Source organism: Molothrus aeneus, chromosome 1 (genome assembly GCF_037042795.1).
Source record: "Molothrus aeneus isolate 106 chromosome 1, BPBGC_Maene_1.0, whole genome shotgun sequence".
NCBI classification, from domain to species: domain Eukaryota; kingdom Metazoa; phylum Chordata; class Aves; order Passeriformes; family Icteridae; genus Molothrus; species Molothrus aeneus.
In genome coordinates this window covers 100,335,103-100,361,893 of record NC_089646.1, presented here as the reverse complement: position 1 = coordinate 100,361,893, position 26,791 = coordinate 100,335,103, and the positions used below count along the sequence as shown (strand labels likewise).

The 26,791-nt window shown below is 41.6% G+C and overlaps 2 protein-coding genes across 3 annotated transcripts in view; both read right to left on the bottom strand.

The window, feature by feature from the left end:
- Positions 1 to 370: 370 nt before the first annotated feature.
- Positions 371 to 26,791, bottom strand: part of MPPE1 (metallophosphoesterase 1) — a 29,950-nt gene continuing 3,529 nt past the window's right edge. Inside the window, exons 1-10 of one of the 2 annotated variants that reach the window (XM_066561532.1) lie at positions 11,139 to 11,157; positions 8,132 to 8,501; positions 7,672 to 7,780; positions 6,910 to 7,013; positions 6,297 to 6,377; positions 4,401 to 4,509; positions 3,410 to 3,481; positions 3,174 to 3,296; positions 2,262 to 2,402; positions 371 to 850 (exon numbers count right to left, since the gene is read on the bottom strand). In XM_066561532.1, coding sequence (XP_066417629.1) covers positions 668 to 850; positions 2,262 to 2,402; positions 3,174 to 3,296; positions 3,410 to 3,481; positions 4,401 to 4,509; positions 6,297 to 6,377; positions 6,910 to 7,013; positions 7,672 to 7,780; positions 8,132 to 8,400 — 1,191 coding nt within the window. In that variant the 5' untranslated portion in view covers positions 8,401 to 8,501; positions 11,139 to 11,157 and the 3' untranslated portion in view covers positions 371 to 667. Of the gene's footprint in view, positions 851 to 2,261; positions 2,403 to 3,173; positions 3,297 to 3,409; positions 3,482 to 4,400; positions 4,510 to 6,296; positions 6,378 to 6,909; positions 7,014 to 7,671; positions 7,781 to 8,131; positions 8,502 to 11,138; positions 11,158 to 26,791 lie in introns of those variants that run through there. The other variant, XM_066561523.1, reaches the window with a different exon arrangement.
- On the bottom strand, positions 12,765 to 20,314 carry LOC136563879 (centrosomal protein of 290 kDa-like). The gene is made up of 7 exons (XM_066561545.1): positions 20,178 to 20,314; positions 18,901 to 19,040; positions 18,201 to 18,281; positions 16,271 to 16,361; positions 15,394 to 15,580; positions 14,408 to 14,505; positions 12,765 to 13,109 (listed from the first exon to the last, which is right to left on the bottom strand). The coding sequence occupies exons 1-7, from the start codon at positions 20,208 to 20,210 to the stop codon at positions 12,981 to 12,983; spliced, it is 759 nt and encodes a 252-aa protein (XP_066417642.1). The 5' UTR covers positions 20,211 to 20,314; the 3' UTR covers positions 12,765 to 12,980.

The following is a 26,791-nucleotide window of genomic DNA, read 5'->3' as shown; positions in this document are numbered from 1 at the left end:
GGTGTCACCCTATTTTTTTTTTTTAAAGCAGTTTTCAAATGTGTATCAGCAAACTGGATCCTCGAGCTTTTCTTCCCCGTGTTGTCTGGTAGATGGATAACTGCAACTTATAGTCAGCTAACAATTTACTGTGTCAGGAACCAGAAGATTTCTTGTCCCAAACCACAGTCCCTTACACACAACACGAAAAAGGTTATGGAAATCTGCATCTCTCAGTGCTGATGCATCCAGATTCTGCCTGACCCTAACAAACACAAGTATGACATTTGAAGGGCCATGCAGCAATAAAACAGAGAAACATTTCCAGTTTGCAAGATTCAGCCTCCACCAGGGTAAGACACAAGTGCAGACAAGTGATGAGGCTATAGGATTTACATAATGTACAGTTACACTTTTAATATACATATTTGATACAAAAATTATAGCAGGAAAAGAACTCATTTGATTGTCGAATACAGTATTTTTGTACAGCATGAAACGTTCATTTCAGTTAATTATTTATCCTGTAGTAGTCATATCAGCTGTATAGGACTTCTATGGTATGTGTAAATGCAACCTGCCTTCAGACTAGCAATCAAATTAGGTCATTTGCTGGCATGAATATAGTCTGATGTTTGACTGTTCTCAGCTTTGGTATTTCAGTGACTGAATGCAGATGTCTGGCTCTTCATACTGCTTTATGCTTACTGATTAAACGCTGAGCAAAATAAAATGGTGGAGTGAGAAGCTGAACATGAGCTAGTACCAGGATCACAAGCAGAGCACCTGCCGCACAGTAGATAATGAAGACTCTGCTCTCAAATGGAAGGAAGCATTTTTGGAGGGAGAAGTCAGTTGGTGTTATGCTGCCCTGGAAAAGAAATGAAGACTGTCACTTTGCTGTGTTACAGTGGGTTCTGAATCAGGAGTGAACACCACAGCTGTCAGATCTCCAATTTCTAAATCCCTATGTTGGGTGGCAAGGGTTGGGGCCAGTTTCCTAGTACCAGTGCCTTCTCCGGGGGGCTGAAGAGTCCATACCTTGTGGTGCTGGGCACTAACTGGAATATTCACCAGGCCAACATTAGCCCAGAGGCCAATCTTCCCATCCAGCATAAACAAAGAGCTGGGCTCCTCATCTGATTTGCCTTCAAGAGAAGCCTAACTTTAGCTGCTGCAAATCCACCTGGAAGGAGCCTTTCCCGGCTAAAGTTAGGTTTTGTGAATGTGCCCCTTCCTTCCCCGAGCCCTCCTCCTTACCCAGTACATGCTGCAAAAACACACATTGGCTAATCCAAATTAGGAATAGGAACTTGAGCAACAAAGAATTTTGTTGGGTTTTGGCTTGACTTTACAGTTTAAGTTAAAGTTTACAGCAGCTCGAGGCTGAGGAGTTCAAACAGTAGTGAAGAGGATGCCACTTTAATTAGCCAACCTCTTGTTTTGCAGTGAAGATGTGCTGTCTGGCGTGTGCAGAGTGTGTGTGCAGTTTGAAGGCAGCTACTCTCAGGACTATGAAATAAACAGAACTACTTTCAACAACAAATATTAACAGTTGCATAAAATGAATTTAAACATTTGGGGTTACCTGTGTATTAAGCAGCCTAAACTCAACAGCAGTAAAACATACATAAAAGATTTCCCTCTCCAAGTCACAGACTACTCTGTAAACAGCTTGTAGGTTTTGCTTCTTACTCCAAGTTTCTAAGAGTTCTGTTTTATGTTTGAACTGGGGAACTAATTGATTTACCTCTAAGGATATACTGAGCACTGGAACTGCCTGCACGAGCATAACCAAGACACTGTATAAAATGTGAACTGGCGATGAGGAGGCAGACTGTGGGCACGTCACAAACACTTTCACTGCATTAATGCACACGTTTGAAAACCATGATCACCGTGCAAAAGGGTTTGAGGTGGATACAGTCTTGTTTTCATAGTTGGTAAATCAGCCAAGCCAAACTGGTCTTTCTACTGTTCAGTGCACAATACTGATTATTTTTACAAGTCAATAGTTTACAGTGCACCCTCTTTCTAAGAAAATGTACCCAGATACTAATTAGGTCTTTAGCAGCATTGCTTTGTACCACACAGAACATGTGGCTCCCACAGATGTACTTTATAAAGTGGATGCAGTGTACTGAGTGGGTTGGGTGGGTAGGCAGTTTTTTTTATTATTTTTCGTTTTTACAGGTAGAATCAGTTTTAAAATATAGCTGACTGCCATGTTGATTTATCTATGAAAGTTATCTGACAAAAATAAAAAAAAAATTAAAACTTACCATGATGAAACTAGGATTGTTTCTATTCCTCCAACTGAATGATGGGACACTGATTTCTGGAATTTTCCCTGCGTGCAGCACTTCACAAGCACTATGAGTGTGCCCACTGAGAATCAAACGGGGCTGAAACCACCATAGCAGCTAGAACACAAAATGGTAAAGCACAAAAATTATGTCACGGCTAAAAAGAAATTGAACTTAAAAACCCCTTTTATTCCTTTGAACATTATGGCAATTCTCATATTCTTACAAACTTCTGCTTTCCAGTAAGAAATCTCTTGGTATTGCAATATCAATCACACTCGTTTAGCCCTGATCCCAAGTACTGGGCTTTTCTTCTTTTTTTTCATACAGATCAGAACAAAGGCAACAGCACGCTGTGGATATCACAAAGAGAAAAACTTTGGGTTTAGTAAAGCAATGCTATTTTCTTGTCTAAGGAAGATTCTTGTAATGACAATCTTTGAGTGAAGACATTTATGCAGAAGGAAAGAAACAATGACCATTGAGTTTTAAGGGAATACTTTAAATTTTCTTGTAGTTACTAATTCAGCAGAAATGATGCTTTCAAAGTGTTGGAAAACTGTGGCTTCATACCAGGTGTGTCAATAAGTTACACAGTACAGAAAGTACAGAATGCTGAAGTGAAGGTAATGGCAGCACAGCAGATTTAAGAGTGCCAAGACTTAGGAGCTGTACCGGGGAAGCCTGGCAGGACCAAGGCCTGGGTGGTGAGGATCCTCAGGGGAGCAGCTCTAACAAGCAGCCTCTCCCAGGCCTCATTAGACGGGAGCAGCTGTGCTCTGTTTGTCTCAGCCAACAGTCTTACCACAATTTTTTAACCTATTTATATCTACAGTCATGTCCCCCTCTCACCCACCCACCACCACTCAAGTTCCCAAGAAATCAAACCTTTTGTGATGCCTCTTGAGACAGTACATCATACTTCTCTTTAAAGGGGATGTTTTTCTCCTCTGGAGGAGCAGAATCTTCTCCAGTACATTCAGCATCACTTTTCCGATAGAGAGGATAATGCTGGGAGTAATTAAAAGCAAGGATTAGTTGTTAATGATCCAGCCTTTCTGCAACGGTAATAAATCCACAAAAACAACATGGCAATATGTTGCCTCACCCCACCTCTAACACACCTGTAAAAGGATGGGTTCTGAAGCTGGAAGCTTTTCCACATCACTGCATCTTTTGTTGGAATGATTTGGTTTCTGTGAAAAAAATCAAGCCATAGAAGGGGTGACAGTAATTAAGCAATAGCAAGACTTTAAGGGGTTAGGGAGGGTGGGGTTGTTGTTGGATTTGGTTTTTTGTTAAGCAGTTCAGCTCAGGTATACTACCGACTGTATGAACTCCTAAGTGTTTTACTGTGGACTGGTGGAACTCCCCATTCTGTACATGCTGTAAATACATTTCTGACTGTGATGCCTTAAGTTTTAGCTTTTATATTTTTCAGATTCTGTGCTGCTTTAGTGTGTACTTTTGAACTTCATCAACTGCAGAAAGCAGCAGCAGCAGGATCTCTGCACCAACAAGGCAAAGGAGTTTGAGGGCAGCCCAAGGGAGACAGAGTCTGGCAGTTTTTCCACTGGGAGCTGGTTTCCTGATTGACTGCCAGCCCAGTCACTCCTGCTGCCTACTGAGCATCCTGTCAGCCTATGGAAAAGGGAAGAGGAAGGAAATACAAGAAGAAATTTGATATGATGAAAAAATACAATTAAAACACTACTAGGGTACGAGGAAAGGATTGCAGTAGAATAAGGAATCTAAAAGAACATGCTTGAAGCGTATAAAACAGAATAATATACATAAATATAACTGCAGGATTATGTATCTGGAGTCAAAGGGAGGGTTACAGAATTGCCATTGCTCAGAACAGAGGAAATGACACTCTTGGCAGCACTGACAAGGAAGTTGACACCATTAGTGCTAAGCAACACTGTTAATAGTTAAGTAAACACGGTTAAGAGGGATATGAGGGGGAGACAGACTTGCTAACAAGTTGCACTGTGAATTGGAAGCAGATTTTTTCGGGACAGTCTGGTTGTATCCTGGCTGTGCTACAGTATCAGCATTCCCATTGTGGCAGAGGAGTCTCTGGCTGTTATCAGATGTTCAATAATCTCTTACCTGCTGGGAGCAATTCAGTTTGTGAGAAAGTGCCACAAGTTTTGCCTCTGTGGTACTGCAGACAGCACAGCCATCACCCTCCATTGCTACACTGTTCACTAGGACAAAGCTGGAAAATACCAGGGGGTGGACAAAGAGAAGTGGGGAGGACAGGAAGGCATTTGTTGTTCATACACGTGTGTTTATAAGATAAACTTCATCTCATAAAATGCAAGTGTTCCTGAGTTGGACATAGCTCAACAAAGCAGCAGAATGTAACCACTCCTGAAATCAGGTGTTCAATCCTCCTCTGAGTATCTGTACCACAGCCATGTCTCTGACTGGTTGGCTCCTTTATGCAGTTGTTGATTAGATTGCACAATGTAGCTTATGCTTCATGCTTACACTAAAGATTTTTTTATATTTTAATAGATACTTAAGTTGTATTCTAGTGGAATGTTAGAAGTTCATCACTAAACTAAATTCTGAGGGAAAGGAGAACTTGCTTCTCTGCCCACACAGTTTAGACCTCAGAGACAGCATTTGAGACATTGAATTTCTTCAGAACAACTGAAAAGCTCAACAGCACTGCATTAGGGTGACTCCCCTGCACAAGCTTAGTTTTGTACTTTGCAGTCTCTGACATACAAAACAGGATTTTATTCTTAATAGAAAGTTTCCCGTTAGATTTCAAATAAACTTAAGTTCTGCCACAAGATTCATACCCATTTAGTCACACATTCAGCTTGAGATACATCCCCAGTTCAATTCAGTCTGTTTAAAAAACAAAACTAAGCTGAATGCTTCACTTAAGAGATACTAGTCAATAGTAAAACAAAAATTAATTCTCTTTTAGCAAATTAAGCTGCTTTTATACCATAGATTTGTTGTAACATAGTTTATAATTTTGGAATATTTATTTTAGGAATATTAATAGTGCAGCTCATTGCAGCTAATGGATACCAGACATGCCATCTGCAACTGCATAGGAGAATTCTGCTGTGCTGTTTTATCAAAGGAGACATGGAGATGTTCCTAAATAATTATTTTTTTAAACAGCTGAAATACATATCTTGAGGACCCCACATCTGCATGATAAGCAACAGCTATACTGAGCATTCATGAAGCTGAGAGATCTTCCTAAAATAGACACAACTATTTCCAGACCTGTTCAGAATTTTTAATTAAACCTTTATGTTTTCTTAATTAAGGGAACCAGTGTGAACCTGTAGGTTTTGAATCTCACGTTCCCACGAGTGAGTACACCCCAAGGGCACAGGTGCCAAACACAGAGTGGCAATGGGCCTTCCCTTCCTGAATCTGAGGCTTCAAGACCTTTCCACAAACCCAGCATTGCATTCCCTCTTCGGGTTCCTGCACGGTGTCTGGAGGTACCAGAGCACCCAGCAGCCAAGTGCAGCCACGGGGACACAGCTGTGAGAACGAACGAACTGCATCGAGGTCTGCTCAAAGCCAAAAGCAGCTCGAGCATTACTACCCCACCTTGTGGAACAACTGCAGACACACAGCTGCTGTATCCCTCAATTCCTCAAACAAGGGTTAAGCTCTGCAGACTAAAGAAGTTATTAAAATTAATGGAACTCCTGATTTGTAAACACAGAGGGGGTTGGTTCATGTTTCTTTATCCTGCTATGTTTACAGCCATGGCTCATTAGCAGCTGCAAGGAAGGATAAAGGCACACCAGAGGAATGGATTCTGACTCCACAGTACTTTTCCATTTAAAAGGAAATTGTTACACTTTACACAGCTCTAAGTACAGCTTCCTGTCCATATAAAACTACAGGTTTGTACAAGGTGTTTGGGGTTTAACACATCATAAGGTAGGTGATTAAAAAAAAGGCCCTAAGTGAAGAATTCCCATACTATTTCATTAGAAAAAAATTAAATATACTCACTTTATTCCTTTCCGAGTTATCAGCTTTCCTGAAGTAAAGTTGAAAACCTTTTCAAATCTATTTACCTTGTAAGTAGTCATTCTGTGTCACAAAGCAAAAATACAACTGAGGTAAGAAATTGCCATTGGAACTCAGCTGACCCAGTTGCTTTACAGTTTACTGACCATTCATGCAGCTTGCTGCTGCAATATCTAGCTCACACAATCATTCAGGAAACTCACAGGGATGCTCTGACACCTCTTGTGTCCTCCAGCCCCTCCCATCAGTGCAAGCACCAGCACAGTGAGGGCACTTACAATCTCCTGTGCTAAAGGGAGTGCAAATATGCTCAGGTGCCTTCCTAAGGAGGAGGCTCAATAGAAGGAAAAGCAGCTTCAAGGATTCCATGTCAGTGCAGAAGGATCAGCTCTGAACAACCCTCGTATGGTCAGAGAAGCATAAACCTGTTCTGTGCGCAGGCCTTATTCTCAATTATGACCTTTTCTAATTTGATTGTGATCAAGAAGTTTTCTGTATAAGCACAAAACAGGTGCCTCAGACCCAGCACAGTTACTGTGGGCAGGCTGGCACTTCATTCTTGGCACCTGTGTGCTCCTGGCACCAACAGACTCACTCATAATGAAATCCAATGTCGTGATTCCCAGCGATGACCACCAGCTCCGTAAAAACTGAATGCCTGAACATCTTCTGGAACCTCCTGACATCATCTGCCCAGGCCTGCACGAAAACAACAGAAGAAGAAATTGGTGCTGTTCCACAGCATCACAGGTTTTGGAGGGGGTTTGCAAGGTAAGGTTTTGGTACTGTAGGGGCTGCAGGGGTGGATTCTGTGGGAGCCTGCCCTGTGTCCTAAAGAGCCGATGCAGCCAGCTCCAAGATGGACCCACCGCTGGCCAAGGCTGACAGTGCCTCTGGGATTACAGAATTAGGGAGGTGGAAAGAAAGGAAACTCTGCAACTGCAGCCAGAGAGAGGAGTGAGAATTTGTGAGAGGAAGAGCCCTGAAGACACCAAGGTCAGTAAAGGAGGCAGGTCTGTTTGTATTTTCTCTCCCCTCTCCAGCCAAGGAGGGAAGTGACAGGGCAGCTTTGTTGGGCACAGGCATCCAGCCAGGGTCAGCCCATCACAAGCCTATAACACAGAAGCACAAACTCAAATGTTTGTCTTTTTTAAGTTTTATAGGAGGCATAAAACTGTCAAGGTACTTCCAAAAATGCAGGAGAATCACAACATTTCAACTCCTATGTGAAAAGCTAGAAACTACTACCAACAGGACAACTGTAGCAGCATTAAACAAAGCTTTGCATACCTAATCTGCTTCCATTTCCTTCAAGAAATCCTCATTTTTTGAAACAAGACAGCTGATGATGTCATACCTGAGGTGAGCTCCATTTTCCTTCATCAAAAACATCTCCCAGAATAAAAACAATATCTGGCTGCAGTAACCATAAGGCAGTTTGAAAAGATCTCTCCATTTGCCATTCTCTGAAAGGAAAACACAGAACCAGTTATCACTGCCTTACCTCTGGATCCTCAGCTCTGAATATAGAGACACATCCTGGTGATAGGAATGGGAAACCTGCTCTTGCACACTAAAATATGAAAATATATTATGAAATCCAAATTAAATACTTAGAAATCAGGTGTAAGGATAGTAGGTGGGTAATTCCACCATGATACAATCAGGACCAAGACATGCAAGAAGTAACACCAGCTTATTTTTTCATTACAGTTCTAATGAATTGCTGTTTAATAGAACAGTGAATTATTGTTCCATTAGCTACTATTAAAAACTCTAAAACTGGCTAGAGATTATTTAAAAAAAATAATAATTACCTTCTTAGCTTATCCAGCCAATGTCCTTTGATTTCACCAAGCAGGTGTGTATCAGCTAAAATGATGGCCTTTAGGACTGAAGTTTCTTTTTCAGCCATGTGAGCTCCACCTTTCACATTTGGCCATCGGCATTGAAATATCACCACATAGTAAATTAAAAATTCACAAAATATTAACACTGAGCTGACAAAGCACACAAGTTTCAGCAGAAAACAGAGCCTCCTCTTCAGAGGGAGATTCTTCACAGCAGTGGAGCTAGAACTCAGCATTGCAGTACCAGCATAAGACAATGGCTCAAGTTGTCCTCTCAGATGAAAACAGCTTGGGATACTCAAAGGATCACATTGGGCTTTTCGTCAGCACAAAATCCCTGTGGAGAAAATACAAAATAAAAAATTCATTGAGTCTGCATTCCCTATGGAAAGCTACAATGTAAGGCTTACAGTGTTAGCTTCTTGTCACCCTGAAAGGCTTGAGAATATGTAATTGACCTAAGGAATGAAGTTCTCCTCCAGGCACACAGAGGCCAGCTGAGCACAGAACTGCACTCACTCCCACCAGCACCAAGGAAAGCAGATTACAGCCAGCCAGGATCTTGGTGCATGATGCTTTTTCAAGAACTTCACAGTGAAAACACTATGAGTGGGGGTCAAATGTGGGTAAAGACAGAGCTTATCTTGAACAGCAGCTGCAACAAAGGAAAAAAAAACTGTTAGGATCCATATAGAATCAGTGAGGTTGGAAAAGAACCCCAAGACTGAGTCCAAGCCTTAGCACAGCACTGCCAAGTCCACCATTAAACCACGTCCCTAGGTGCCACATCCACACATCTTTTAAATACCTGCAGGGATTGTGACTCCTCCACTTCCCTGGGCAGCCTGTTCCAAGACAGAACAACCCTTTCAGTGAAGAAATTTTTCCTGGTATCCAATTTAAACCTCCACTGGCAAACTTGGGGCCACTTCCTCTTGTCCCATCACTTATTTGGGAGAAGAGACCAACACCCCCTTGGCTACAGCTTAATTTCAAGTACTTGTAGAGAGCAATAAAGTCTCCCATCAGCCTCCTTTTGTCTGGGCTAAACAACTCCCAGAGGACATCTGGCACAAGTGAAGAACATGGCTACACCCAATCAATAGCATTACCACAGGACAAGTTTACAGAACGATTCCAGGAACACAGGCACAGATACACAGGTAATTCACTAATGCTGCTTCATTTCTGACAAGAGGAAAACAAGAAACATCTAAGCCTCAGAAAAATGAAACTTCACTGGAGCTGTAGAGAAACAGTTAATGAGCCCAAATTGAGATCACTGTATTTACTGTTTTCTGCTGCCTTGGATACCTTGTAACCTAAACAGGGAATTGACCCCTTTTGAAACTGGAGTGTTTTTTTCTGTTTCTTCCAAAGCCCTTGGCAGGAACACTTTTTCAGGGTAAGTGCCCACAAGAGAGTATCCCAGTTGAGAGTACAGAGGCACCAGCCCTTGCTTTCCAATGAAATCCCTGTTTCCAGGTCCAGCCTCTCAGGGTGTCAGTCTGAAGAGCACTGCAGGTCTGAAAGCCTCGCTCTTTAAAGGTAAACTCAGCAGCATGGTCACAGTAAAGGAACTCCAGAGGACCTATAGAGATGCTGCTTCACAGGCTCAGGAAGAACTTCCAGAGAAATCCACAAAATGTGATCCCCCACCCAACAACAGCATTGCAATTTTGCTTTCTACGTTAGAAAAATATCCTCATTTAGGACTAATACCCAGGATGTGAGCAATTACTCAACATAGTGATTAGCAGACCAAGTCTGAATTAGCTAAATCTGACTACAGCTGTAAATATTTGGTACCTTTGAAAATTTATACTCCACATATCAGGAAAACTGGGAAAAAATTACAAATCCACACAAAATTGTTTTGGATTGTTTCTAAAATGTTGGCCTTAGTTATATGCAGAACATAGAACAAAGTTGAATTGCTTCACTGTCCTATGAACCTGCCCATTTGATTTATGTCTCATGGAAAGTGAATACTGACACATGATTATTATATTTTTTCCAACCCAAACCCCTATTTGATAATAGCCACTTATTTTCAAACACAAGCTTCCCATATCAGCACTACAAAGTACTTGAGACAAAGAACCACTAGCCTGCACCATTAAACATTTCTAATATGCATTATCAAACAGTAGCACGACTAATACTTAATTGCATGGAATTCAGTTCTACCTAAACTTGGTTTAGCAGGAAAAAGCCACTGGCCAAATGTCACAATTCCACAATATGTGGAACTACACATATAGACTGATTAACCTCCTTAATACTCATCTTGCCTGCATTTTAACTAGCAAACAAAATAACAACACCTTGCTTGTACATCTCACAGGAGGAAAGATCAAAGCAGAGGTATCTGCTAACTGGCACAGCAACAAGGACAAAAAGACAGGCAAATTCTTATCCACAAAATGTTATTATCCACAAATTTGTAAGGCTTTATCCTGCAAAGTAGGAAGTAGTGCTTATTTGGAAGTAGACTTTGGTAGTCTGAGACAGTCTCCTCGTCTAACAAAAACAGCATTAATTTGAACAGAAAATGCCAGTAGGTTATTTAACTTACATTAGCCATAAAATAAATCCAGAAAATAAATAAATAAATAAATAAATGAAAATCACAGCTTCAAGAGCAAACTGATATCTTCAAGTTAAAAAAAAAAAAATAGATGCCAACACCAACAAACCAAACCTGCAATCAGTAGAATATAAAAATACCTTCAAGGCAGAACTGTCATTTTCAAAAGTCTCAGGCAGCAACAGACATCATCAGTGCCCCCGAGCCGGTCACTTCCACACGCGTTTCTCCTCCCGCTAATTGTCACTGGCTGGGGAGTCGTGCCGCAGATGTGGAGCTTGCCAGAGGTGCCCCTACCCCTACACCGCCAGCCTTCCTGATAGTGAAAGGAAAAGCGGAAAGGGAAATAAAAAAAGAAAAAAAAAAAAAAAAACCGAACCCAACCTCATAGAAAGTCGGCGATGCAGATCGAGCTGAAAGACAGCTCCTACTACTGGCTGAGAGAAATCCCTGCCCACCACGCTCTGCCACCTGCCAGCCCACGGCTGCCCCCATCCCATCTATCCCATCCCATCCCATCCCATCCCATATATCCCATCCCAGCTGACCTCGCCGGGGCTGCACAGCCGCTGCCGGGTGGAGCTGCGGCTCCCCCGCACACGGCTCATTATTCTCATCAGAGCAGATTTCCCCACCAGAGCCGGGAGACTTTAGTTATGAGAAAAGACTGGGGGATTTCTCACTGTTTCTTGTTCTGCACGACCTTTAAAAATCAGCCTATGGACGAGGACAATTACTGAATCATTTAACAAGGGGACCAAAGTTTAAACATGCTGGAAGTGTAACTTTAAACCTCAACACTGTGGGGAAAAAGACTCCAGTAACTGGCACTGCTTCCTTCTCCAGCATTCACGGTTTTTTTACTCATTAGTGAATGTTACAAACATTTTGCACTCATAATTTTCTGTTATACTTGCTATGCTCCTTATTTTTTCCACGAGGTTTACTGGCAACACAGATTTGCTCCTCTTTTGTTTCCTTTTTCCATCTCTTGTTCAGAACATTATCCAGCTTTCATTTACAATGAGCCAAGAACGAAGCAAGGGAACACAGTGGTCTATAGCCAGAGTAGGCACAAGGAGTTCTGGAGCTTTACCCTATCACTTGGTGAATATGCAACTCTGAACACTGCACATGCTTTGAGGCAAATTTCTTTATTAAATTACAACTGCACAAAACTCTCCTAACAAACCAAGTGGGACCAGAGAGTCTTAAGAAATCCTACTCCTAGTCCTATCCCTCAGGAGTGTCCATGTATTTTTATGAAGCTAAAGAAGCTGTATTAGTTTATTAGCAAGCTAAGTCTTTCTACCCTAAGCACTTTTCACTCAACTCTACCACCACAATATCACAAAGGTAGAGATCTACACCTTTCAGAAAAACATAGTTCTGCAATGTAACTATGTTAAACTTTTGTGGCATGTCATTACAAACAGGCTGAGATTCAAATCTCCCAAGGTTCTGCAAGCTACACCTGTAACTGGGAGTTGTCTCTTTTCATTCCCTGCTCACCACCCCTGAAGCAACACGACATTTCTGCCTCATGGACTGTGACTTTCTGCATTCCCACTTTCCTTTTCAGCTCTTCAAATACCAGAGTTCTTCAAGCTCTTGAATCAAAAGAGCTTCTGAGGAATTCTTCTTTTGATGATGCAAAATGCTCTGAATACACTTTCCAATTCTGAACACTAAATCCTTCCTTCATCCACAATTTTTCACTTATTATTGGGATTGAGGAAAAATTCCAAGCGGCGATTTAGCATTTTTCCTTTAAGAAACCCCTCTGCAATAACTTAATGATATAATTAATTTCTGTTTGCATTAGCACATCCTTAGTGCTGAAATTCATGCAGACTGACAAATCTACACAGACACTTTGATTTTATGTAGCTTACAGAAAAGGATAAATTGGGAAATTCTGAAAAATACAACAATTTCATTTTATTCCCATACACACCCATAACCAGAATATATTCTGCAAGTGTGAAAGAGATGGGTTTGAAACTTAGCTGAAGTTATGCAGATCACAGTTTATTTAAATATATATACAAACAAACAAAATCAAGGTCACGAAATACAACATTTCCAAGCACTTGTCATAATGAGATCACATTACTGAATCTGTATTATCAAACTATGGTACCACTTAAGCAATGGTAGGTTTAAATGTTGCAATAATTATAAAAAATATATAGAAACTCTACCTGGTATTAAATTACCCAGTAGTTACAAATGTGCAGTAAAAGGAAGTCCATACATTACACTGATTTGTTTCAAGCACTTTTCATACTCATTGTTGAGTTTCACGGATTCCTGTACAGCATGTTTTAGATCTTCTACCTCTTCAAAAAAATCCTAGAAAAACCCAGAAATATTCACCTTAAACTGTTTTTTCAAAGACATTCTCAGTAAGATCTAGTCAGGAGTTCAGTTATTCCAAGACACTTTCTGTGTTTTTACCAGTGTATGGCTGAGTTATGCAAACACAGCTATGGTGAGATACAGCAATCAACTACAACCTTAGGCAATAATTTAGTAATTTCTGCCCTGAACACACAAGCAGAGTTCAAGTTATGTTAGAGGCTGGAACACAGACTAGTAATAGGAAAAATCAGTTTTAAAAAGGAAAAAATATGGATTTACCAGACAGCTACAAAATGATGGTCCAATATGACAAGGGAATAATGTCACATTCTGACTCTTTGTAAGTCAGAAATCGTTGGGAAACACATGGACAGAAGAGTATAATCACCCAAGACTTCCTTTCACCAATCCTTGAATGTTCCAGCTACTGAAATAACAATGTATCTACCTGTAACCATCTACATTTGACAGTAGACATTCTCCTCTCTATTCTTCCAGCATTTTTAAATGAACAGCTACATACATATAACACAGCAACTTAAAACTACCTTAAAAAAGGACCACTGCTAAAAAGCCACAACCTCAAGTTTATGTATCTCTCTTGCAAGATGAAGCTCTCAGCCACACATTGTCCCTGATTCCCAAACACAGGGATCTAGAACTCACCCTGGCTTAGTGTTCTGCAAGTTACACATCCAATGAACTACCACCCTCTTTTACTGTTACCCCTGCAATTAATACCATAATGTTATTTAGTTTGGGAGAAAGGACTGCAAGGTAAGAAAAGAGATTATTTTTTTAAAAAATCCACAACAACAAAACAAAAAGACTTGAGGAACAAGCAAAAATCAGCTTAAACAATTTGCTGCTGAAAATAAAACCTTATGTCACTACATTAAACTGAGTCTTCTATAGTTAGGTAAGAGCTCAGCATCTTGTTACATAACTTAAAGAATTACCAAATGTTCACATTTTCAATTTTTACACCTATAGATCTAACAAAAAATCCCAAGCCTCTGCCCTCCCTAAACTTGGAGTTCTGTCAGAGGCATAACTTTGACAAGCTTAAGTTCAAGAGAAAATAGTCTCCCTTAGCTGAGTGGCCCTTCAGGACATGAATGTTTCAAGGAGTCACTCATTTCCATCTCTCTCAGAATGCCATACACTGGTTTCTTTATCTATTCTACTTCATAGCAACATATGTTCAGCCTAAAGAAGTTTCAGCTCAGGCAGAAAAGTTTAGTTTTTCAAAAATCACCTACTGTTAAGCTTGTCTTAAAATAAATTACCTTGTCTAATCCAGCTAATTCATTTTTTAGTGCTCTCTTTTCTGCAGACAACTTTCCATTTTCTTTCTTCAGCTTTTTAATCTCCTTCAACAATAGCTCTATATTCAAATGAAAAAATGTAGAGTTCAACCATATCAGTCAACCTCCCCCTCATATGAATCATATTACAGCTAAAGAGCTGCCTACCTTTTGTGATATTAGAAAATTATAGTTCAGCTTCTTAAGTACCTTTTTCATACAGTGATTTGTTCTTAAGAACTGGCCCTGCATATCCCTGTGAAAGATATCAGGATCTGCCAGTTGGATAATCTGGATCTGCCAGATTCTTAGATGTGGAATTATTTTACAAATAATTTTACAATCCACAAAACACACATCACATGCTTTGATTATCTTTTTCTGGCTCATGAGAGGGTCACATCACCCCTTGCTGCTACACATTTCCTGAAAAATATGCCTACATTATATGATCTCATCCATCTCTTTTCTCTGCTTTGAAATGGAAGAGGATCACACCTTAAATTCTGGATTAACTTATGAGAGGAAGAACGTACTGAAACCAGCACTGTCCAGGCTTGTCCAACGTTTTAAGGCTAAAACCAGGTTATTCTGTGACTCAGTGTCTGAAAACCAAAGGCTGGTGCTGCAAACACTATTACTAAGAGATCTGCACAGATACATCTTACTAGAATAAATACCAGCACTAAATACAGCCAGCACTCCCACCTCTGATTACAACAACAGATCTGTTTCAGAAAAAGAGAAAACAGCAAACATTTTATCACAAACAAGTGCAAGGAGGAATCCTAGATTATAAAATGCCATTTTTACACAACTAGTTTTCAAAAATGAAAAAAACATTTTAGATATTGCTGGTTGAAGGAGAAGAAATAGCCTGGAGTGGCTGTTTCTCGATCAGAAATAAAATGCATTCTCTCTGCTGGGCATACTGGAAGGAACATCATCAGAATTAACTGTACCATTACCTAAATATCTACTGCAACAGGCTTCCTTCTCTGCAGAAATGTCCTTGTGAGAAGCTACTCCTCCCTCCGGGGTTTGACTTTGTTTTCTAGAAACAGCACTAGTTTTCCAAGAAACCTTTTTACATTCCAGTTGCTCAATTCTTTGCCTCTGCTCTTGAAGATTATGCTCTAGCTCATTAATTTTAATCTGTCAAGAAAATCTTTTTTAAATGCATAGAAAAAGCACAGTTCAACTGAATACAACTGGAAACATTTCCCAAATGCAAACCTAGAGCTTTCAATTGCTGGTTTAAAAACTACATTCACCCAAAGAGTCTGAAAGGAAAAAAAAGCAAAGCGCAGATGAAGAAATTAGACTGGTGAGCTGCAATGCTCAATCCATGCCTGAAGAGGCAATACCTTCTTGAAGTTTCTAGAACTGCTCCTGACCACACAACCCCACCTTCACTCCAGTTATGATGCCAGACTCTTTGCACAGCAGGGCCACAGACCTTGCTATCCAAAAGAACACTCTTTGTCTTCATCTGGTTTACCTTCTGCTGAACTTCTGAGAAAAATCAGCTCATGACACATGCAGAAAAACACCAGGGCTGGTGCAAAAGAGGCCACAAGGTGCATATCCAGTTGGAAGGAGGGGTAGGTGGATGAGTAAAGAAAAAAAACAAGGGAAGGGGAGACATCTTTCTGCTACAGACACACCAATGACAGAGTTTGCTTTTAAAGGGAACTGCAGGCTACCCTCCAGTATCCCTGTCATGGGAAACTAAGTATAAAAAGAAAAGCATGGTCTCGTTTCACAAATGTAAGAATTACTTTTCAGTCTCCCTAAAAGCTTATGTTTGGCTGTTTGATACCAGCTCCAACAAATTCTACTTACAGTGAGATTTTTAATGGCTTCACTTTGCTCCTTGTTTGTTTTGGTTTCTTTAACATAACGCTTCTGTAGCTCATTATACATCTGAAGTAGTCTAAAACAGAAATGCATAAACTGCTGTAAAACATGAAAGACAAGAAAATGTGGCATCGTTTATGGTAAAAGTATTAGATATGCCCCACAGAGATCACTTGACCTGTAGCTGTGCTGCAGAGACTCCTAACAGAAATATTCAAGATGGCAGTGAATGAAATGTGACTGTCAACACAGAAAGAGACAGCACCAGAAAATAACAGCAAAGCAAGTTAAAAGAATGGTCTGTAGGGATGGCAAAGAACCCTTTTTACTCAGCCAAACTGAGGATCCCATTGTTTTTGACCAGCACACATGGCCACACTCTGATTAAACCTCAGTGCAAATCACTCTTTGAGGGAAGACAGCAGCAACAGGAGGCTGGCAGTGACTTTGCCCCTGTCACATACAGCATTCCTCTCCCCATTAGCACAACAGGAATAGCAAAAGGATACTCCTAAAGGATTTTAAAAAGTTTTTCCAGCACCAATCAAGAACCCATGATGAGGACACATGAGGCAGCTCCCAGCTCTCTGTGTTGCACAAAACATCTCATTGCTTCCAAGTGTGTGGGTGTGAGGATATGAGTGAATGAAATCTATGTGAAAGTGAGTGGGTAAAATAAATGTCAAATAAACAGATTAGGGTTATTAGCTTTCCCTCTGACATTATTTTGCATTGTGTTCTGCTGTACTAATTTCCTACCATATTTCATAGCCAACATACACAAGGCCCACAATTTAGCTGATGGACATGAGCAGACATTTTTCCTATTTTTTTTTAGGAATTACGGTAAGAGCTGCCATTCATAATAAGTCATGACTGCACACCACAAGCAGGATGAGCAATACTGTAGCACAGCACAGCTTTGTGAAAGAACACACAAACATATGCTAGGAAAAAAAGCTAGGTCGGGTTATCTAGATGCAATGTAGCACAAGGCAGGTACAGCACTCAATTCAAAGACTAATTTGGACTTCTTCTACATGAGCACCTAACCAGAAACTCAGTTTGAGCCCAGAGCCAGTCACCCAGCCTTCCTATATAACTACACAGCTTGCAAAGAGAACCTGGAACACTGTAAACATATTAAAAAAAAAAAAGCCACGTACAGCCACCTAAAAACACTAAAATCAGGGCACTTGGCCAAAGAGCAGCAGAGATCTGTGTAAGATCCACATTTATGTAAGTGGACAAAAAGCAGCCTTTGAAGGGGTGAGCAGCCTAGAATTTTACAATTTAACAATCAAGTCACAGAGGGATGGAGCAATGTTTTACATAGCTTGCCTAGTTGTTAAAATGTTCCAGTATATTTTTTCTTAAAGACCAAATTGTAGCTTTTGCATCAGAAAAGCAGTTGCAAGAGTTTAATTCTATCACTTACTGGCAAACTACAGTAAGTAGTGGCACAACTCTAAAATTATTAGACTGAAAAGTAGAACTGCTTCTCTAGCTTATTTCAAAACCAGCCTATACATTTTATATGCACAAAATAGTGAGCAATATAAAATGAGCTGAGAAAGGTTCCACAAAATAGAAGTGAAACCACAAAATTCTAGGTTGAAAAATCTTGAAAAAAGATCATATGTGTGCACACAGACACATGAAGGAGGGTCCTAGCTCATTGACTTTTTCTCGATCAATTACTTGAGGAAGAAATCCAGTTTGCTCTTTGCTTGGTGCTATTTTCAAGTTTAACCCAAGATTTTGTAATTATTTTTAAAATGTGAATGATTTCCCATGGTTTCAAAGGCTGAAAGCCACTTGCATAACAGCTTAAAAAAAAACAACTGACTTAACCATGAACATTTTCTCCACTACAAAGAATAATTCTGTGAAGAAGCAGCTTCCAAGAACTCACCTGACACTGTCACTCTCTAGAACCAGGTCCTTCCTGTCTCCACCCTTATGGCATAAATGGGTTTCTGTTTGAACCTGAACACTTAATTGAAACAAACACAGCAGCTTCATAAAATCATATTTCACCAATTTAATTTAATTAAACAAAGCAACTGAAAAAGGCCAAGTTACTTTTCAGTTTAATTTTATGGTAAAGGTTTCCAGGCAGTTCACAAACACACCAAAACTTAAGCCTTGGAAGATTTTTGTGAACCAGTGTGTAAATCCTGGCAGGATACTCTCCAAACCATTAGCACTAAAGTTTTTCAGATCCTTAGGTTTTAAATCTTTTAAACAGCATGGATGCTACTCAATTTACCTTTATCTTACTACTTTTATCAATTTGTCTTTATCTTCACTACTTTTTGTTGGGAAAAAGTGTAAAAGCCTCTGTAGTTTGACAGAGAGAGTGTACTGGCTAAGCAGGAGTATTACTTTTTGATATGACAACTGTTTCTTTCACTACAATAAATTTTGTACAAGATGCCCCAGATGTCCTTTGTTCCTCTACAGGCCCCCAGCATTTTCCACCCCACCATCCTGTTCAAAGATGACTCCTCCACATACTCAGAGCAGATAATACCTAGCTCATCTTAAGGACATGCAAACAGAAGTCCTGAAATGCTGCACTTCTTTTGATGCAAAAGAGAAACAAGTCTTACTCTCTGCTTGTGCCACAGACATGCATTAACTGCTGCAGATACAGTTGTTCTTGGATCTGACCCAGATTCCTTTCTAACTCCTTATTTTTTATGTGTAGTTTTTTCACCTTCTTGACTAACTGCTCATTTTCATCAGTGAGCTGAAAAGGAAGAGAATTGAAAAACAAAAAATCAAGGAACACTTTCAAATCAAATGTTAATTAAGCTGATAATGCTTCAAATTAAAACCCTCTCCCAAATACTTTACTACATTTTTCCAAAACCATAGAAGCATCTAAAAGGAAAATGGCGGGAAAAACAACTGGCTTCAAATTTTATGAACATTTGACTACAACAAATCTCCTTTAACAGGTATCTATTAAAGGTGTCTAATAGAACTTCATAAGTCATTAATTCATTAAGGAATGTTGGGAACTGGTTTTGCATTTAAAATTAATCACACAGGGACAAAGCACCCAAGTTATATTCCTAAACTATCAATACCAGCTCTGCAAGGTAGTGTTTATTTTTGATTTAACCTCACCAGAGACAAAAAGACAGCCACACTGGCTGAACATCTTGCATGCATGTCTGCTGGACCTTGCCCAGCAGTATATAGTCTCATATATATTATATGTATATTATAAATATATATTATATTATAGTAATATGAGGCAATATATAGCTATATGCATTTTGTATATATAATTATATGTATATATATTAATGCATATATAAAATTAATGTGTGTAAATATAGTATATATAACATATAAAGCTATATATAAGGCAATCTAATACACATATATATAATACATATAACTATGTATTTATAGTTATATATATAATATATATAACTATAGGGTATGCATATATATAGCATTTATATTTATTAATTACTGTATATATAATATATATATATGTTGTATACATGATATATAAAGCTATATATAAGGCAATCTATTACACATATATAATACATATAACTGTATTTATAGTTATATATATTATATATATATAAGTACAGGGTATGCATATATATAGCATTTATGTGTGTGCATGTGTGTGTATATATTTATATATGTATGTACATATACAAAACTATTATTTATATATACACAAACACATATAAGTGTAATGCCTTATCCTACAGGGTACTGAGTACACCCGACGCCCTGGGCCAGCGCCGAGCCCCGCGCTGCGTTCTCAGCCTGAGCTCGGCGCCGAGGGCAAACCCGGCCCAGTCGAGCCTCCGGCGCCCTCCCGTGCCGGGCTCCCGGGAGCAGGGGCCGCACTCACTTGGAGGCACCTGTGTACGACGGGCACGGCCATGACTAGCGCCGGGGCAGCGGGCGGGATAGGCCGGGAGAGGACGCCGGGGTAGGCCGGGATGAGCCCCAGGATAGGCCGGAACGGGCCCGGGATAGGACGCCGGGGTAGGCCGGGATGGGCGGGATGAGCCCCAGGATAGGCCGGGACGACCCCGGGATAGGCGGGGATGGGCGGGACGGGCCCCGGGATAGGCGGGACGGGCCCCGGGATAGGCCGGGATAGGCAGGACGGGCCCCAGGATAGGCCGGGACGGCCCCGGGATAGGCGGGGATGGGCGGGATGAGCCCCAGGATAGGCGGGACGGCCCCGGGATAGGCCGGGATGGGCGGGATGAGCCCCAGGATAGGCGGGACGGGCCCGGCCCGAGATAGGCCGGGATGGGCGGGATGAGCCCCAGGATAGGCGGGACGGGCCCGGGATAGGCCGGGATGGGCGGGACGTCAGAGCCGAGCGCCCGCGCGCGGTGCGGGTGCGCTGCTGCCGCCGTCGCTGCGGGCCGGGCGCGGAGCGGAGCTCTTGCCTAGCCCGGGGCGGCCGGGCCTGCTCCGGCCCCGGGAAAACAACCCCGGTTTCCAGTTGTCATTTGTGTTATTCGCAGTTTCAGTTGGTGCGTGTCAGTCTCAGGGTGGCCTGCGCAGGTCTCGGAGCTGGACTCGATGGTCCTGCTGGGTCACTTCCATCTCAGCAGGTTCTGTGACTTTCTGTGGCGGACAGGCACCGACCGGGGGATACCGAGAACTCTGCCGGCCGCAGATGGCACGGATACACCAACACATGCCAAATGAGGGATCTCTGCAAAAGCAGGTTCTGCATCTCCCCCCATCACAACGGGTCCCATGACATCCCCCCGGCAGGAGATAGCAGCGTGCCTGGAAATGCTGCTGCCCTCGGGGAGCAGGGACTGTGTCCTCGGTGCTGGGGTGCTTGCTGTTGCTGCTGCTTCTTGCTGGGCTTTGCCTTTTATGTATAAGTATCTAAAGAGAGGGTGGCCGAGAGGGTGGCCAAGAGGATGGAGCCAGGCTCTTCTCGGTGGTGCCAAGCAGTAGGACAAGAGGCAGTGGGCACAAACTGACCTGCAGGAAGTTCCACTAGGGTATGAGGAGGAACTTCTTTACTGTGGGGTGACCACAGACTGGAACACGTTACCCAGAGAGATGTGGAGTCTCCCTCACAGGAGATATTTGAGAACCATCTGGACACAATGCTGTCCATGTGCTCTGGGATGGCCCTGATTGAGCAGGGAGGTTGGAGCAGATGACCCACGGTGGTCCCTTCCAACCTAACCCAGTCTGTGATTCTGTGATTTGGGTTTTTTTATTTTTCTGGGGTTTTTTGGCAGATCAAGCTGCAGGGCACGCAGGCGGGACAAAAGCATTCCACCCTCAGGACTGCACCTTACAGACACCATACCAACAGCATGCACTCACCAGCCACAGGAAGAGCAGCTATCACAGCAAGACTGACCCAAAGCAGTGATTATTGTCTGCTGGTCTTCCAAGCCTTTGTCAGTGGCAGTTTAAAACCTTTCCTGTTCCTCTCTCATTCGCTAGGTCTCAAATCTGGGTCTACTCTTGTTCTCTGCATCTCCTGTCTTTGTACAAAATCTTGCTTCAGTCATTTCTTAAAGCCCATCACATTTCCTTTTTTCCTTCTTCTTTTTTCTTTTTTTTTTTTTTCTTGTGTTAAAGGTTGCCAGATGCCACCTGCTCCTCCATCTTGACCACGTAGCCTACCTGATTGCAGTGCCTGGCAAATTTTGCATAGAACCAATCACAAAATTATAGAACGCTAAGGGTTGGAAGGGACTTTTGTAGATCATCTAGTCCCAAACCTGCTGCCCTGCGCAGGGATACCTCCCAGCAGAGCCATATCCAACCTGACCTTGAACACTGGCCAGGGCTGGGGTACCCACAACCTCCCTGGATAACCTGTTCCAATGCCTCGCCACCCTCAGTAAAGAACTTCTCCCTAATATCCAGCCTAAAATTCCCCTTTCCATTTGTACTCATTACTCCTTGTCCTGTCACTACTGTTCCTGACAGAGTCCCTCTCTGGTTCCCCTGTAGGCCCCCTGGATACTGGCAGCTTGCTGTGAGGCCTGAAGAGCCCCATCTTGCTCAGCCTGCTGTGCCTGGGAAGAGGGTGTGGGCATGAGGAGCTCATCACTGCCTGCCTGTGAGCCAACAGTTCACTGGAAATGTGGCAGGAGACAAGTCAGGTTGGGCTGCAAGCAGGAACTGGAACTGTAATCAGATTGAGGGAAGTGTTACACACCTCTGGCTCCAGGGCATAGCCTGGCATCTCTCCTCCTCCACTCCCAGCCCAGTCACCCATCCAGTCAACTTGTTGAACTTCACACAGGGGTCACAGTGAAAGGTGAAATCCTTGTCTATATTCAGCTCAGGCTTTGCTGTGCTGAGCTGAATGTTCACAAGATCCCAGCTCTGAGGCTGTTAGCAACCTGGGAGTCCATGTGAGGCAAGGACTTCCTGTGGTGTTACCTGCTGCCAGGAATCCTGCCTGGGAAGACTTCTGCATTAGTTCCATAGAATCAGCCACCCAACACTGCTAACTGCTGGAGCCTGTGACAAATCACCTTGACTTCAATTGCATCAAAATTGCTTCTTCAATCAGCAACTGGCATGGAATGAACTAGCAATGGACAGTTCATGCTGTGGAAACCACAAGGTCACTTCTTGGTAAAAGGACAGCTGGATGTAACTAGCTACAGTAGCAGCAAGGAGAAAAAAGCTTGGGAGGGATAGTAGCAGCCAGCAATGCCATGGTGATGTAGGGAAAGGGAAATCTTTCATCTTTCAGATGAAGCAGCAATACCTTGAGATGCACTTAACGCAGTTTTATTCTGGTTTATGTCTCAGATAAGGAGACTGTAAACAATGTCTCAGATGAGGAGACTGTAAAACAGGAATAAAAACTACACACAGAAGAAAATACAGCATATCAGGACGTGTTAAAATCAGAATCATTTTAACTGACTTTGGTTATTGTAAAGGACAGTAGTAATTGTTTCCTGTGTCTTCCAGAGGAGAATGAGCACAAATAAAGTAACTGTCTAACAGAGTAGACATCTCTCATCCCTTCAACTGGATGAGAGGGAAAATTTCTTGATATCAAAAAGAAAAACACACATAGTTCTTCCTCACTATATATTATAATAAACACATCATAGAATGATCAGGCATGACTTTGAATACAGGTACACTAATATGCACAGCACAGTGGCATAGAGCAAGTAGACAAAAGGTCCCTTCCAGGCCACCATTTCAATGAATCTATGTTATTGATTTAGAAGAAAACACACTCTGATATAATAGATTCTGATTTTCTGCAAAACTTTGTAAAATTACTTCAGAAATAATTTTTCCAGTGACAAAGAGAAGCTGAATGTAAGAGTGCAATGGAGAGAGATTAGCACAGTGGAATCCCAGAGAGATGTGGAGTTTCCCTCACAGGAGATATTTGAGAACCATCTGGACACAATCCTGTGCGACGTGCTCTGGTATGACCCTGGTTGAGCAGGGAGGTTGGAGCAGGTAACCCCCTGTGATCCCTTCCAACCTGACCCATTCTGTGGCTCTCATGTGTGAAACCTGCAGGCCCAGTTTCTCCAGCTCTTCCAGCAACACAACAACCATTCTGGGCACACTGCTGCTCTCCTGCTTACCCAGGAGTTGACAATGCAGCTGTGCACAGTCTTTAAGACCCAAGTGTTTTCAAAACTCAGAAACTGTTACCAGTAGTACACAAAAAAGTTGGGAAATAGACCAACAGAGGTAAAAGGGAAACAAGAATTCCTGATTTCTGACCTAGAAGGCGAGCCATGCAGCCCCCTTCTTTCCCGGTTTTCCATGCCTGGCAGAGGAATTGATGACAGACAGAGGAAGCAGACAATAGCCAGGTTTCTCAGCTATGCAGGAGTTTGAAAGATGCAGATTCTGTCAAACAAGCATTGATCCATCCAAATGACACCAAAAAACCCCCTATTTGTATCTTGCAACTCTTGGGAAAATCTACAGCTGAAGTTCTTGTTGGTTTAATGATGCACATTATGATCAAACATCTTCAAAATCACCATTGATTTCATTGATTCAAAATGAGCATCCATTCTTCCAAATTAAAGATACTCCATCAATTGGTAAAATTGGCCTAAAGTGTGTAGCACTGGACATAAGATTTTGAAAATCAAAAAGCTACTATTAGCCTATGTGTGTACAAAATACCCCATTGCTTATACAAATTATAAAAGACTGATGTGCACTTGATTAGGAAATATGTTCATTTTCCAAAGATCCTAGCAATACATTATTTTAAAAAACTTCTCAGTGGCAGTGAATGTGTGAAGTGCCACTAAGATACTTTCCACTGTAAACAATGATAGCAGGAACATTTCCTTACACTATTGTTCAGCTCATTTGTTGAACACAATCTTTTTTCCTTTCATTTTTGTTTTAATGTAGTTTGGTATGAACAAAGACACATTTCATGCTGGCTTACATAAATGAAAATGTCATTGATTGCGGTGGTGCTGAGTCTCCTACTTGCTGCTAGACAGCAAGAATGTGACCCATTTCACCCTTTTGCACCTCCATGTGCACCAAAATCATTGATTTGCCAGAAAACATATAAGCATGGAATTATACAACCCTACAATATGATGCAACCCTACAGTAACTCCCAAGTGTAGCCTTTTTCTACATGGATTAAAGGTGAATATGTGTCCTTTCAGCCCCCAGAGAGATCTACCATCCATCTGATTTCCAGGAATGAAAACTTTCCTATGAAAATCTACATGCCTTTGTAAATCACGTACAAATTTCACCTGCCCCAAACGAATCTCTTTTATTCCATCCACCCACTGTGTCAGCAGTGACTTCTTCCTGAGTCCCTTTCAGGCTGGAAGATGGCAAGACTAAACATGATTTTTTTGCCTGGTGTGTTCCATGGCACAATCAGGGCTGCCAGTCTCACACCCAAATGCCAGTTGAAAAATCATGGAACAGCCTTGAACAAAATGGCCAACATGGAAAAAAGGCCCTTTCCCCATCTTGTTCAGATCTTTGATCACAGACTAATAATCCCATTTGTGTTCAGGAACCTATCCTGAAACAGGGAGAAGCAGTCTGGCTTTCCCAAGCCTCAGAAAAACCACTTTGGCTAAAAGCAAAAATTCAGAGTTCAGTTCATGAATATTTTCTGCATATCAAGAGAAAAAGCACCAAGACATGATTGGATTAAAGGTGATCATTTGCAGAACTGGAAAAAAAAATACTTTCTCATAATGTATAAGAAAGTCAATTTAATCTTAAAGCTGACAAACCAGAGGCAATATTTATTAAACTAAATTAGGCTACAGGCATCCCTGTCACAGCACACTGACAGAAGTTCTGTATCACCTTCAGTGACAGGAACATCAAGTTATAATACTAGATTGTTTTCAGTGGATAATGTTCAGTGTTTTCAGTGGATCAAAATACAATACCAGCATGCATATGGCAGTCTGCTCTTCTCCCTTCAAGGCCAGGGAAAAATACCTTTTTATTTTATACCCACAAATGTGGTCTAGGAAAAAGAGTAACAGCTTGGGACTGTATTACCTTGTCAGAGAACCCCCTACAGAGAAGAAAAACATCTCTCACTGTAGAATCAAAGGCACTCACACCTCAGGAAAGTTCTTGCAGCCATACCTCCTGGAAGAGAAAATTTCCCAGGATGACAGAGCCAGTCTGAAAACTCCAGAAAAAAACTGAAGGATGTCATTTTACCAGTAGAGCTATCTGTCAGACCTTGAAGTGACAAAAAATGTCCTTGTTATAACCTACCCCCAGGGTAGATCTAAAGGGAGAGCCTTGCACTGTATGTTTAAGACAGTTTCTTAGTTTATGGCAGGAGGGAAAATGTGAACTGTGTCTAAGCAGTGATCCCTGAGCCTTCTGGACATAAAGAAGAAAGATGGTCAGATTATGGCTCTGTGTGATAGAAAGGGAGCACAAGAAATATCTCATACACCACTCAGAACAGTGCATTCATCAAGCATTATGCCCTAAATAACTCATTAGCGAGCATTATGAAAAACAGTGCCAGTGTTAGGAATTCCTGAGTGTCTCTGATGGAGCAGAAGTGGGATCAGCACAGCTCTTCTGGGGAGTTCAGCAAGAAGAAAGAGCATCTCCTTATGATCTAACTTCCCTTCTTGTAGGCAAAAGGAAAATCTGGGCCAAACAGCCTCTTTCATCAGATATAAAATCTCCCATTGCAACATTAGGTTTACATTAAACTGCAATATTGTAGCAGTTTGCACAAACAAAAAGCTGCTCGGCTGGGTTACCACGTAAAAGCAGGCTCAAACTACATGCTTTGTGAGATTCCTGATAAAACCTCTGGGGAAAAGGACTAGAGATGGTAAACAACAATTTTATATGACTAATCCAATGTAATCCTATGCTGGGTAAAAAAGCCATCTGCACGGATTCCCACTGAAGTGCACTTTAATAACAGTGCAGCGAGCCTCTGGCTGTCACACTGAGGAAACGCTTTCTCACTCAGGCTAATAATTGCAAAAG

Excerpts from the sequence above, each read along its gene's own strand:
- LOC136563879 (XM_066561545.1), bottom strand. The coding sequence starts at position 20,210 with ATGGCCGTGCCCGTCGTACACAGGTGCCTCCAA. Across the intron at positions 19,041-20,177 it reads TCGTACACAGGTGCCTCCAA|CTCACTGATGAAAATGAGCA; the intron begins GTGAGTGCGGCC and ends CTTCCTTTTCAG. Across the intron at positions 15,581-16,270 it reads AAGCCATTAAAAATCTCACT|ATTAAAATTAATGAGCTAGA; the intron begins GTAAGTAGAATT and ends TTTTCTTGACAG.